Source organism: Nymphaea colorata, chromosome 9 (assembly GCF_008831285.2).
Source record: "Nymphaea colorata isolate Beijing-Zhang1983 chromosome 9, ASM883128v2, whole genome shotgun sequence".
In the NCBI taxonomy this organism is placed as follows: domain Eukaryota; kingdom Viridiplantae; phylum Streptophyta; class Magnoliopsida; order Nymphaeales; family Nymphaeaceae; genus Nymphaea; species Nymphaea colorata.
In genome coordinates this window covers 1,370,330-1,385,000 of record NC_045146.1, presented here as the reverse complement: position 1 = coordinate 1,385,000, position 14,671 = coordinate 1,370,330, and the positions used below count along the sequence as shown (strand labels likewise).

The window sequence follows — 14,671 nt, the reverse complement described above, 5'->3', positions numbered from 1 at the left end:
AATGGTCTACACCAGTCACAAAGTAGCTTCGCTTATGATCACATTGTGTCTTCTTTTTTCAAATCAATAATGTTATCACGAGTTCCCCACATCAATGTGTCTTTTTCCTGATTCAACATAGATCTGAGCATAATAAAATTAATCCAAGGCAGTAAGTCTTGTCTATCTCTTAGTACTATTGGATAGAGGTAGTGCAATGGGGCATATAGGGGGACTATCCTTTGCTTGAGGAAGCCGAAGTGGGGGCTCAGTCTTCAGGCATCAAGAATATGTCTATTGCAGGTCTTACCAGGCCAACCAGTTCAACCCAACCTAGTCGAGGATGAGAGGTGCAGCTCAAGGCAGGACTCGAGGTGGAGGGGGAGTCTTCACAATGCCAATTCATGAAGTTGTGGCAGCCCTTAATATAATTTCAGATGACGCTAAAGTTATATTTCAAGGAGAATGTAGAATTGTGCTTATATCTCTTATTTCTTGTCCATATAGGGATGAATGTGATATATGGTTGAGTCTTTGAGCTGAACTCAGATGTTAATGGCTAAGGAAGAAGTATTGAGCACAAATTGTGGGATACGAGAGAAATTTGAGTTCTATATTATTTTTACATAGGGCTGAAGCTGTATAGTTCCTTTTTAGGGCCTAATTTGAGTTAATTTTATCATAGAAAGGAGGCTTTTATGATTTGTATGAGTTAGAATAAAAAGTAGGTAGATACGAAAAGACCTGGCAGAGTAGTTAAAGGGTTGTGGTTGGTGAGGCTGCCGGTCATATATGGGGATTGGGTCAAGACTTCTAATTGAGGTTAATAAATATAATTAAGGTTAATAAGTAAACATGTTATTTAATTGTCACGAAATGACCTGGATTACTAAACCGCACCCAAGGACATGTTGAGCTACCAGACAATCAAAAGATTGGAACACCAAAAATTGTTTCCTTCATAGCCATTTTCATTTGACAATTAACATTAAAGCTCATGTTTGTATGAGAAAAGATAGGAACAAGAGCCCCACCTTTAGGATTATGGTCAAAATATGATCTATTAATGAAATGTTTTCAAAGTTTAACTTATAATACATTAGAGTTATTGCTTCCAAATAATGCAAAAAAATTAAGTTGGTATTTAGTATGCAAACTACTGAGAAGAGAGCACTCATGACCTTTTTATTAACAAAACATGAAGGAATGTCTATACAATTACATATAAAAATGGCCCTCAATAGATCAAGCCTTAAGGGAAGCCATCCCTTGTGCCTAGAGAAAATCTCATTTTGAGTGAACTAAAACAAAAAAATCAGACCAAGGGTCTCAATAGTTAGATTACATCTCAAAAATACAAAAGAATATCCCTTGTGAGTGAAAAAGAAAGCTGCTACCTAAACCACTTATACAAAGATCATTCACAGCCCTTAGAAAAGTAATCATCTTGTAGGCCCAAAACAATTCTTACCTATCACTATGAGTATGAACAAAAGCTCGCAAGTAACATCAGTCACATGTAATCATTGGTGCCAAGATTTAACATGAATACCAATTTTTGTAAAATGTCTATATTTTGTTTTAACAAAATGTATCAATCTTTGTATATGGTCATCTTCAATGCAAACAACTTGAAAAATGATACTTGATCTGCCAAAGGAAGACAAAGTTTAGTATAATTTATATTTCAACTGTGTTAATATTTAAGCTTGACACTTCATCATCCATGTTACATTAGAAATGTGGACAGAAGAAAATGTATATCCCTCTGGGTAAACAATAATATTTCTAAACTTCCTTTTATTGTAAACAATAATAAGAAATGTCAATCTCCATGGTCTTACAAGCCATTTAGATTTGAATTCACTTCTTTTGAATTTCCTTCTTAACCACAATTGTCAAATTATATAATAAAATTTGAAAAACATAGTTTGATATCAGACTTATCAGCGACACAGCTCCATACCCTTAGAACTTTAACACAAAAAGATGTGTAAAAGGCTATGAGTCTATCCTACATAACACCATCAATTTGTAATACTTGTATTAAAAGTTTGCAACCTATCAAAAGTGAGTAGTTCTTTAGTACTTGCTTAAAAAAGACATCATTGTGATGTATGAGTGGCATCATTGGTTCATATCCTCCCTTTCTAATGATTACTTCTTCTTCTTTTTCTCAGATTTTGTCGCATATATCAGACCTGAACAACTTGCAAACTTAGTCATCATCACATTTAAGAATATCATTTTATTGCTACAAATGAATAGTTAGTAGCACATGTTTAAGAGACATATATTGAAGAGAGGCTAAAAGAGTGACTTTGTGCATTTGTGCTATGAAACTGATGGTCTCCAAACCATATCCTTGCATATCTCAAAATGATGAAAGTTAATAATAATTTCAAACAAACCTCACCCCAAGTTCTAGACCAAAATTTGCCATTGCAACTATTGCCTAGATTCTACTGTGCCCTATGCCTAATCTCCTCCCATCTCTAAGCCAGTCCTCTCCAAACCCAAGAATCATTAGTCTTACTATGACATAGCCATAAGCTGAAGCTAAACATCTCATCCTCATAAATTTAGCCCACAAGGATCTATTATGCCACATCCTAAAAAGCAAAAAAAGTTCTATTAGATTTATTATATATATAGATCAACACCCTTTCACTACAAGCAACACACAAGTTTTTCCACATAACCAAATGAAGTCTTTGTATATTTGCATTGTCTCCTCATAAGAAATTACTATATTATTTCTCAATAGGGTCAATCACCTCCAATGATAGTCTGAATGTTGGCATCCAAAACACTACTACTTGGTGGATAACATGTTGTATGCGACACATTTTACATGTATAAGAAAGAGTACACCTTTCAAGTTGCAAAGCAAGTAGACACTTTCTTAAGAAGAATATCACAATTCCTCACCAAAATCTTACCAATAAATAATGACAAACCAAGATAGTGGATTGGAGTCTTGGCTTCTTTCCAACCCAAATAATTAATCTTCGGGCAACCATAGCTTTCTTTAATTTTGAATAAAGTGATAACAGATTTTGGTGAGTTAACTTTCAGTTCAGCTTTGGCTCTAATTCAGCATGAATACTTTTAATGCATAAGATGGATTGTAAATATGCTTTACAAACCATGATAACATTATCGTGGAAAAAGTATATAGCTAAATTAGCCATGAGCTTAATATATGTACAAAAATATCTCTTTTGGGTCTTCTAGGTAGTATTTTTTTGATTATTAAGAACTAAAAGGGTGACAAAGAGTCACTCTATCTGATAACTTTATTAGCTTCAAATACTTACATTGTCGACCATTAATTAGCATATCAAAACTGGTTGTAGATACACATCTTAGAATTCTGTCGACCCATAAGTTACAAAATTAAGTTTCAACAAAAACATTATAAAGAACGCCCCATGAATGCAATAATAGGAATTAGAAATGTCTAGGTTAAAAATCATGGAGCTACTTCTTCCTTTTTGTAAAGAATTAGCCAATTCATGAATCATAAAGATTTGATCTTGTATAAATCTGCTTGGCAAAAAAGCATGTTGCCCATCTCCATTTAGTTTAGCGAGGATACTTCCCATGATGTTTGTAATAATTTTGTAAAGACAATTACATAGGTTCATTGGCCGGAAATCTTTGATGTTGGTGGCACCCTGAAATTTAGGGAACTATGTAATATGAGTTTGATTGCTGCTCTTAACAATCTTCCCTATGATAAAAAAGTCAGAAACGGCTTAAGCAACATCAAAGCCAACTATATGCCAATATTATGGATCTCAATTCCAAATCCATCGGTACATGTGCCTTACTATTTTTCACGCTGAAAGTTGGTTTCCTAACCTCATCCTGATTAATAGACATCATAAGTCATCATTTTCAACTTTGGTAACTGTTGGTCTCTTGTCAACATAATCAAGCATGTCCACTGCATTATTAGAATAATTAAAGAACACCTTAAAAAATTCTCTACAGACCTCATGTGTCTTCTCTAGGGAGGTGGCTCGGGTGCCATTTGCTTCAATAGCTGCCAACTCAGTCTTTACCTAGCTATGCTTCACATAGGCAATAAAAAGTTTAGAGTTTTTATCACCCTCAATCAACGAGCGTACCAAAAAAGTTATTCCTTGAGGGCCATCTTTAAGCCTTGATGCAAAACTATGCTTACCTAGCTATGCTTCACATAGGCAATAAAAAGTTTAGAGTTTTTATCGCCCTCAATCAACGAGCGTACCAAAAAAGTTATTCCTTGAGGGCCATCTCCAAGCCTTGATGCAAAACTACGCTCCTACTTTAGCTATATGATTTGTATTATGTGCGCGAAAGTACTAAATTTTATCTGGTTCCTTCCTTAGGGATTTCACCCTTTCTCCAATATGACCAAAACTATTCAGATTCTATTTCGAGAGGCAAATTTTTTATCTCTTGAAAAGTTTTTTCAATAATCTGAACATGCTGTACCCATGCATTCTTCTGCTCCAAGTTTTTTTTATCGCCATTTCATAATCAGCAAGGAAAAACATGAAAAGGCTTTTTCCAAACATGCTCAGTATTTATATTAAGTACATGGGCAGAATGATCAGATACCGTTCTGGGGAGGACGTGCAAATTGAATGAGAAATCTTCCCATCTTGAATTCACCAAGTCCCAGTTAATGTTGTCTACTTCGGCTCTTGCTGTTAGACCAGCTAAAGTGCCGCTTTGGGTCTTCAACAGCATGAAATTACAAAAAAATTTACTAAGTTAGAAAAAAACTCTGCAAGAAATAACATCAAAGACTCAGCTGATTTTATCTTGAGCTCCCTCATAGCATTAAAGTCACCCAATAAGGTCACATGCCCATTAACTTCCTGGATCATCATAGAATCAACTTATTAGGGTGTAAACATACGCCCCAATCACTGTAAAAGTAAAATATGACTGTTTATTTCAACTGAAACCAACCAATCCACACAAATAATCCTGACTTGATGAAATTCATCTTCGATATTTGAGGCCAAATCATAATTACCATGTTCATATTTCCACTTTTCAAAATTCTCTTTATTGAGCATAGTATCAACTAAAAAGAACAAAGTAGATTTTTAAATTCTTGGAGGTAATTAGATACCTCCCACTAGGCTGTCTTTCTAACCAGCATGTATACATTCCATAACAAAATCATCATTGGTGCAAAGATTTTCCCCCTCCCTCACCAATGCACGACGAATCACTGGAAGTCACCATGATATTAGAACTTTCAACATTTAGGTTAGGTAAAACAGAGTCAGACTTCGCCTCTTTAGCCTCATCCTATTGCTTTCTTTTATGGCTAAAAACCTACCATTCTCATCCTCATAAGTTGTGGAACTTTCCTTCAGTTTTTTTGGGCAAAGTTTTAAACATACCAATTCACTAGATCTACCATTAGGTGATCTCACCTTCGTCGCCCCAAGCCAGTCATTAAGAGATGCATTATTTTTGCAATTTCCAAAGCCAAAGGATGGAAGGGTTGACAGTACATGCAGCCATAATGCAAGCATTCACATTAACAATTTCATTCAAACTTATATTCATTGTATGCATATAATTAAGGATAGGTGACAATGAAGCATTATTAAAAACAACTTGGAGAGTTTTGGAACTACTTTGGTGTGAAGACCCCACAACGACTTCTGCCACCATTGAGGTTGATTGGAAGAGGCCGGTGATGGGCTTTGGGTTTTGGAGAGTAGGAAGGATTGTGGAAAGCTCCCGCCAACTACAATTATGCTTTTGTTCGGTTTCTTTAACTTCAATCTCCATTATTTTCAACTGCAAGGGCTTGAAATTTGTTCGATTAGTCCTTCATCTCCCCTTCCATATTAGGTGTATCATTTTCACTGCCTCTAGCACACGATTAGGTCCCTTGTGCCTAATGCACTTAGATACTTTTAAATTTAAAATGAACCAAAATGGGGATACAAGAACATTGCCACCAAGATGCCATGCCTCCTTACTAAGCACCACCTTCAATTCCACAATAGATGTGTTCAAATTAAGTTGGTGTCGGTGTTTATTACCATGATTTACACCAACTAAGATACACAAAGATGAGGAATCAGTAAACCATCTTAAGAAGTACAAGCTTAATTAATTTGTTGCCTAGCTGTATATATTCACTATAGAACACACCTATCGTAACATTGCTTAGAGTGAAGACTAATGAAAAAATTGTCGCAACAGTGAGAGGACGAAACCTTCTCCTTTTCCCAGCCCTCGGGTTCAAGGGCTGCTTCGAGACTTAAGTGATCTTATGGCTACCTTCATCAGCTGAAGAGTAGCACGTGCCACCATTTTCAGTCCCAAAGAATAACATTCATGAGAGTCGAACTGATGCGCTCCTATCGCACCATCTGCCTGACTAGATAGACTAAACCCCTCAGGGCAAAGCTGTTGAAGAATTGAAACTCATTAATTTTATTGAACAACCTTCCTTGTCGAGCCATTCTTCGGGCAACAAAATTGGGAGAGCTTAAACAACTTGGTTTATTTATCTCCATCTAATATTGAAAGACTCGATGAATAGAAAGACAAATTTAACTATCTAAGACGTCCCACTATTATCTTGTCTAAATCTAGTTGGATGAGTCCAAAAATGTCTTGAAATGACGAAACCTTAAGCGCTTCATAAGTTCCAAAGGAAACAAATCAAGATAGAGGGGCCCTTCATTTTGCAATGATAATCTCGTGTTGCCGACCATCTTTCTCATAATTTCCTTTTTCTTAGTGGTTGGGGTCTACTTCTTCTCACACTTTGCAGACAACCTCAAATTGGTGTATAGGGTTTGGAGAATGTGAAATTTGATATTTTCCCATACAATACTTGAGAATCTTGTAAGGTAGTCAATCCATTCTCTTCAACGAAGAAATTGGATTTATTTTCAACATCTCAATAGTGCAAAAAAAGAAGAAGTAACGTTCACTTGATTATTATGATATGCCGTGTTAAAGAAATTATGTTTTCATCTGGAAAGGCGCAGCATTGTGGTCAAATAAAACTTGGCTGCAGAATGGAAATTCTAGCCAAAGCAAGAGCCGCAAAATGAAAACTCCCAACTTATCCATACATCCACTTCTCCGTAGAACAAATCATGCCGTCCATTATAAAGATTTAATGTTGACATGCCTTGCTAGGGTGAAATGACGCGACGGGTTGTTTCAAGTTTAGTTGATTTAAAGTTTAGTCTTCATTTTGTAACATATCAATCACAAGTTCACAATTTACAGGTAAATGACGTTAGCGATATATATATATATATATATTATATAAGTACTCGTTCAAAAAATTGTGAGTGTCATGTGTTTTGGCTTTGAAAAAGCAAGTTTGCGTACTACACCTTGTAAACTATCCTTTGTATTTGTTGGGTATCTCGTAATCAGTTTACATTATTCCAATATTTCTAGTGGAATTTTAAAAGAGATAAGCTCTTCTGTTTCAATAAAAAGAATCAACATGTACAACTAAAAACATAAACAATGCCTCATGCCTGGTGTATAAAAGAAATCAAATAAAATTTGACTGCCTAAATGCAGGCGCTCGAAAACACTTTTTCCTTTTTACCCCCATTTGAAATGGGAATTATCCCCAACAACATGTGAATCTTGTTTAATAAGCCACATTGATGCACCATTTTTCATGCGTCGGTGTGTGTAATGACTAAAATATCTTTAATTCACCTTGAAAAAAGAAATTTTTTATAAAGACAAAATTGAAAATGAAAAAATAAATATGAAAAACACTTTTTTTAATAAATTACCAAAATATCCTTTCTTCATTTATTGCACAAGGTGTGCGTAACTGTCTCTCGTCAACCGGTACATATTATCAAACACGGTCTTCGGCCTCTTGGGAGCTAACCTTCTTCTTCTTTCAATGACCTTAACTCAATGATCTCTTCTACCCGCTTCTGTTACTCAAAATCAAAACTAAAGCTATGTCACACAGACACATCAATTAACCTAAGGTACTTGTGTCCATCCATGGGTTCTCTGACACCGGTATGTATTGGATATTGGAATCTTTTTATTGCTCTACCTTTGGATATTAAATGAAATTCATGTCATGAATAATCATAGGTTATGTCAGATTTAAGGGATGTTTGATGAAGCTGGAATTGTGGAATTCTAGAATTAAGATTTTCATGTTTTATGAATGAGAATTGCAATATCAAACAAAAAAATTTGATTCTTGAACTATAGGCTTATTTTTTAATCAAAATTGTGGAATTGTGATTCTACCTTAAGGGATGAAACTATGATTCTAGAATTTTAGAATTCTTTCATCTCTTTTTGGGCTACAGGTCATGATAGTTTTAATTCATCAATTCTAGAATTTCAATTATTATTTTATCAAAGACATCATTATAAATTCTGGAATCAAAATTCTAGACTATCAAACAAAAAATGGAAATTAGAACTGGGATTTTCATTTCAATTATAATTTTAGGTGAAATTTTGTTTCTGAAATTATTTTCTTGTCTTAAGCTCTTCTATATGTTGTTAAATTTATTCATATGAAACAAAAAAATATGAAAAAGCAATGCCAATTTCCCATAAGACTATACACAAGCATGCAGTGGCAGGTAGCTTCCAGCTGCCTCGCCCCCAAGACAAAAAGTCTCAAAAGAGTAGATGCACATTTTGTAAAAGTGAACTGGATGGGCTAATTATCACGACTTGCATGTGAGGAAGCATGTCCCGAATTCAAACTAATTATGTAGAATAACTCAAGTAATTTAATACGAGCTTCTTGTGTGATCGCCAGAACAAGAATTTAAACACAAAAACAATGCTGTTTTTATATCTGATCAATGGTTATGTATTTTGAGCATGCTGGCTTTTGTATTTATGTAACTTGTCTGGGATATTACTATTTCTATGCACATTTTTTGGATCACATCCTCTTAGTTTAATATAGTAGTTTTCCAAAACTAATAAGGTTGTGTTTGTTTCAGTGCAGATCTGTGGTTGTTAACATGCGACATTGATTTAAAATCCATGCTATTGTTAAACTGATGATCACCCAAAACACACCAGATCCGAGGCTATCAAACGCTACCTAAGTTTAATTGGTATACAGATAGAGTTGACCTTGGTTCACGGCGGAATGTGTCAGAAATATTTGTGATTCTACAAAATAAACTATGTACTAGATCGTATAAATAAAGCTGTCTTGCTTATTTCATCATTTGATCGAATAGTTATGGAACTGGGCACGATGGCAGGCTTCTACTATGAAAGGGATTGTTCAGTTGAACTACTCCAGCAATTGTTGGCCTCTTACCAGTTGATTTTGAGTGAGAATAAACTGGTTTATTCTAGATAGATCCAAGCAACTTTATTTGGATGATTTTGGATGCCCTTCTTACTTAACTTAACCTTGCAAATTGGATACTATACAATTAGTTTAGTATATTTTTTTTTCTTAAATCTGACAAATTCTCGTTTATGTGGATAGAGATCGGCATACAAAAGAGGGGAGGCATATGCCCTCCCACTTAAGTTTCAGAGTTAGACTTTATATGGCAGTGGTGGAGCCAAATATGGGCTGGTGTGGGCAGCACTCTAATGCTTATTTATTTTCACATTAACATCATCAAATGTTCGTTTGTTATATATATAAGTGCCCATTCAGTTATGGAAATATGGGAAGTAGTGCCCTTCTAGAAAAATTAATGTCTGATTCTGCTGCTGCTATATAGGTGCTTATATTTACATATTAGTTCCCCTTTTCAATTAAAATTTAAGGTCGAGTTTGGTTAACACTTTGAAAAAAATGGGTTTTGTAAAAACTTGATTTTGTGAAACATTTTTTTACTGAGTTTTTAAAATCTTGTTTGTGCATTTGGATGACACCAAGAAAACTAGGTTTTCACTGTCTAAAACCTGGTTTTTGTCTGCATGACAAAAAAATAAGTTTCGGAAAGTGCCTTTGATAATTAATTTCAGCTTAATGGCAGTTAATAGTCAATTAATTTAAACTGCAAGGTAGATTTAGAGAGAGAGAGAGAGAGAGAGAGATTATGGATTTTCAAGGAACTAAATTGTACAAGTAGGCAAGGAAAAAGAGAAAAGATTGAAGAAATATTCATCTGAAAAATGCGTCGGTATATCTCATCAAATATGACATGAATTAGGGAGGTTAAAAATATAATTTATTTTGTCAGTTAAAAATGAACTAATAGTGGATAGTGTATCTCATTGAATATATAACTATCTTTGTTCACTAATAAAAGTATATATATATCAAGAAAGTAAGATCGGCTTCTTATAAATAGAATACAATCTAAAATGGCCCTTAGAAATAATAAAGATTTGAAGCTGATGTTGATTTTGAGCGCAGTAATTACAAAATCAACAGAATGCTTGCATGCGAATCGGTTATGGTAAGGCAATGCAGCTGCGTGTATAAATAATGCAATTACTCATGTAGGCGAAATTGCACATGTAATAATCAAGTTGCATTGTTTTATTTCAGAGCAACGCTGTTTTTCACTCAATCTTCATCACATATACACCGCAAAATGCATTGGGGGAGACACAACAGCCACCCAGGTTTTTCACTCAAAGAATGTAAACGCCGTTTTGGTTGCAACCAAACATGCCCACAACGGCGTTTTGGAGGCAAAACGCCATTTACCTTCAAGTGTTAATCTCTCCCCTCCAAAATTTCTTGCTTTGCTCCGCCACTGTGTAAATATACTTTTATGAAATAATCAATCAAAGACTATTAAACGTCATTTTTTTCAAAAAATGTGAGTTTGATTTTGAAGACAATTTTAAGGGAAACTACTCTTTGTAAGTTCTTAAGCAAGTTTATAACGAGACAATCGATAGTGTTCTCAAGATCTTCTGATTCACGAATGTGTGAAGAACCTTCTCCATGCAGGGGCGGAGACAGCGGCCTTCGCCTTTCTTTAGATTTTAAAAAATTCAAAAATATATTTTAATATATATATAAATATTTGAAAAATTCTATTTCAACTCCTGTTAAAATTCTAAAACAATATTCGACCACGAAAAAATTCTAATTCCACTCCTGTTTGTATGTGTGTTCATTTATTAACGATGTAACGGGCAGGAGCTACTTTTTCTATCAAGTAAGATGTGCAGTTGCCATCCAACATAACTTTATATGACTGTTCATTGTACTGTATCCGGTTATGATTTGTGACGGAATTAGGGTAGAGAGAGAGAGAGAGAGAGAGAGAGGTATGGTAATATAATTGCATGAAACTTGTTCAGTTTAAAAGATATTTATTTATGTATATTCCGAAAATTTTTAACAGTTCAAACCACTTTCAAGTGAACCTTTTATAAAAAAGTCTTGCCGGCTAACCCCTCCTACCGGTAAATAGTGAAGTGTTGGAATGAGGGCAACTATGAGGGCAACTAGTGTTCTGATCACGGCGACTGAGGCGGTTCGCTGCCCATAATTGCTAAGAAGTTTGATTGAACCATATGATATGATATGATGTGATCTGATCACCTAGTTAGAAAGGCAAGGCTCATAGGATCTCAATTATATATCTACACTACACTTTGAAGGAACCGATCTAAGAGCTGATTTACAGGTTTTGAACCATGGGGATGATGTTTGGCGATTCATGTTGAACGAAACTCCCAAAATTTCGTTAATTTCTAAAATCAGATTGCAACCATTTTGTGTGTATATATATATATATATATATATATAACAACGAGCGAGAGAGAGAGAGAGAGGGAATGCTCGAATTTTTCAGAAAATACTTTATCGTACACTTACTGAAAAAACTGAAAAAGAAGCAAAATCAAAAGAGTGGAGAAAGATCATATCAACGACGAACGACCATCCATCCATCAATCAGGCGTCAGAGAGAGAGAGAGAGAGAAACATGGATGGAGACAGACCATCTAGCTGGTATCCGTCATTCCGACGCAGGAGAAGTTCCACAGCCAAATCTCTGGCAGCCATTCGATTTGTTCATCGGAAGCGTCAATGACGGCACCATCCCCACAATTCACAAACGAACACCACCCCTCGTCACCGCCCAGGAGCGTCGGCAGCTCCCCCCAGAAGTCGTCGTCATTGCCGCCTTCTACAGAACCGACTTCCGCTAATGAACCGCCACCACCGTCGTCGCCGCCATTACAACCGCGGGAGCTCCCGACCGCCTGCGCTGCAGCTGCGGCGGCTGCGGCCTGGATGTCCTTCGGGGAGGAGGTGGCGGGGCGGGGGAGGAGTTCCGCCTCGTCGGGAAAGTTCAGGGCCGCCCGCCGCCCCTTGAGGCACAGTGCCGCCACGTCGTGTGCGCGTGCCGCCATCTCGGGCGTCGGGAACGACCCGAGCCATATCCTCGACTTCTTCCTGGGCTCCCTGATCTCCGACACCCACCGCCCCCACCGCCTCCTCCTCACCCCTCTGTACACAGGGTGCTTCGTCGACCCACCCCCACCGCCTTCTCCTCCTCTACCCTCCATCGCCGGAACTTCCATTTTCCGGTCGCCGGACTCCTCCATCCTCCCCCACTCTGCCTCCCCCCCCCCATCCCGAGAGGCCTCTAATTTATTGCCCCACGAATCTGCGTCTTCCTACACACTCACATTAATTCAGCACGTGTTTGTTTTCTTTCAGCCAGCCGTCGGTACACGGGTCTAGAATCCGAGACGCGAAAGAACCGGCAGATGGAGCGGCCGCCCACGTGGTGCAGTACTTTTTCGGATCGGTTTTTTGGTCCGATTCGGACGGTGACCTGTTGCACGTGGAGAAGGAGCTTCCTGCCTGATCCTTACGGAGCGTTGTGGAACATTAATGGCACACATGGTTGGTGGACCATCCAAGTCGTGGTAAATGAAATCTTAGATTTGGATTTGGATCTGGATTTGGATCCTATCATATTTGGAGTGCCAGTGTAGTAAAAGCGGGGTACCAATAAGTAGAGTTTAGTTTCGTTTTGGGCGGGCGATGCCGCCACCCAGATCTTGAAGCAAGTCCTTAAACCCCGAGGGTAGGGTAGAAAATAAAGAAGACTTTTCGGCTTGAGTTCGAAACAAAGCACACATTTAGCAAGAACAAAAAGTCTAACCCCTACAACCTAAATCACCGACCAGCCTACGCTAACGTGGTAAACCTTTCCTTACTAATCAACAACTTTAGTTGAATTCAGGGCAAATCAGTATGATTCACTAACCGGACACAGGTTCAACATAATATTTCACAATTTAGTATTTATTTTTTTAATTTTTTTAAATATTATATATATATATATATATATATATATATATATATATATATATATATATATATATATATATATATATATGACAGCTTGGTTGGAGTTGAAATATCGAATTGGTAAAATCTATACATCCTGTAATTCTTTAATTTTTTTCTCTTTCTTTGCTGATTCAATTAAACAGTACCCCTCGATTGGTGAAACAGTGTGTATACCCAACTCAGGTCCGTTGACGTGAAAAACATGAAACGCATTGACAAAATGGGGACGAAATGACAGAAAGTGCGAGAGAGAAAAACGAATTATGAGTGATGGGAACGAAATAATTTTTTTTTTTAATTTCCCAAAAAAAAAAAGATCTTCTCGCAAAGAAAAAAAATTCCCCGGATTTCTCCATTTTTTGGAAGAAATGGCCAAAGTTTTTTTTTTTACTTTGCATAAAACGGGCATCTACGGAAGCTTTCGAATTAACTAGAGAAGTTTGAGATTCATAAACTTGTATGGTAGCAATAATTCATCGAGCTTTGGAATTTTTGATATACTACCAATTTCATGGTGACATTTCCTGCAGTCAACATGATGAAGAGAAGAAAGTTTGTGTCTCGATGTCGACCGACACAAGCTTTTTAGTTCGTTATATTTACACGAAACTACATATCTGCTTTTGCTTCCTGTAATATTTCACTTTAATTTTTGAATGTAGTGCAAGATCTTCCCAAAATGAGGATGCCGAAAATTTTGAGTAAGATTTGGCAGTTTCCTTTTCCCGTAAGAATCCAAAATTTGTTTAATATATGCACGGGAAGTGAAAAGCATAGCTAAGAAAGCAAGCATCAAAACTCATGACAAGTGAGCTAAATCTACAAAAGCATGTCACGTAAGATTAAATAATCATAGAGAAAATGAGATTAGATAAGACAAAGAAAAAAGAGTGCCACGGAATCAACTAACGATAATAACATTATTATTAGGCCATGTGGAGACACACACATATATATATATATACATATATATAAACTGGAGCCGCTGGGGCTTCCCTTCCCTCTACCAGCATACTTCAGCTGCACTAGAAGCTTCATCTTATAGAGCACCGGCGGGCTCACCGGCTATAAGAGTGTGGCGGAGCCGTGAGGTTTTCTTGCCCTCTCTATTCTTGGTAGATAGATGATGTGTTGAATAATAATAATAATAATAATAATAATAATAATAATAATAATAATAAGGGCTGCCTGATGGAAATAATTGGACAGCCCGGCGTGCCTGGTGATAGAGTCAAAGTACATAGATTATGGAAAGATTGATGTAGTGTAACACATGTCTTACTTCAAGTTGGTTTTAAGGAAAAGATTGATTTTTAAGCTATTAAAAATTTAATGCTATAAAAGCTAGTCATTTTTTATTACCACATAAACGTATTAAATTCGAGAAATGAC

At 36.4% G+C, this 14,671-nt stretch overlaps 1 protein-coding gene across 1 annotated transcript; it reads right to left on the bottom strand.

The window, feature by feature from the left end:
• Positions 1-11,752: 11,752 nt before the first annotated feature.
• LOC116261260 (ethylene-responsive transcription factor ERF023-like) lies at positions 11,753-12,514 on the bottom strand. Its single transcript, XM_031639942.2, has one exon. It carries the CDS (start codon positions 12,496-12,498, stop codon positions 11,917-11,919), a length of 582 nt encoding a protein of 193 aa, XP_031495802.1. The 5' UTR covers positions 12,499-12,514; the 3' UTR covers positions 11,753-11,916.
• Positions 12,515-14,671: the final 2,157 nt, after the last annotated feature.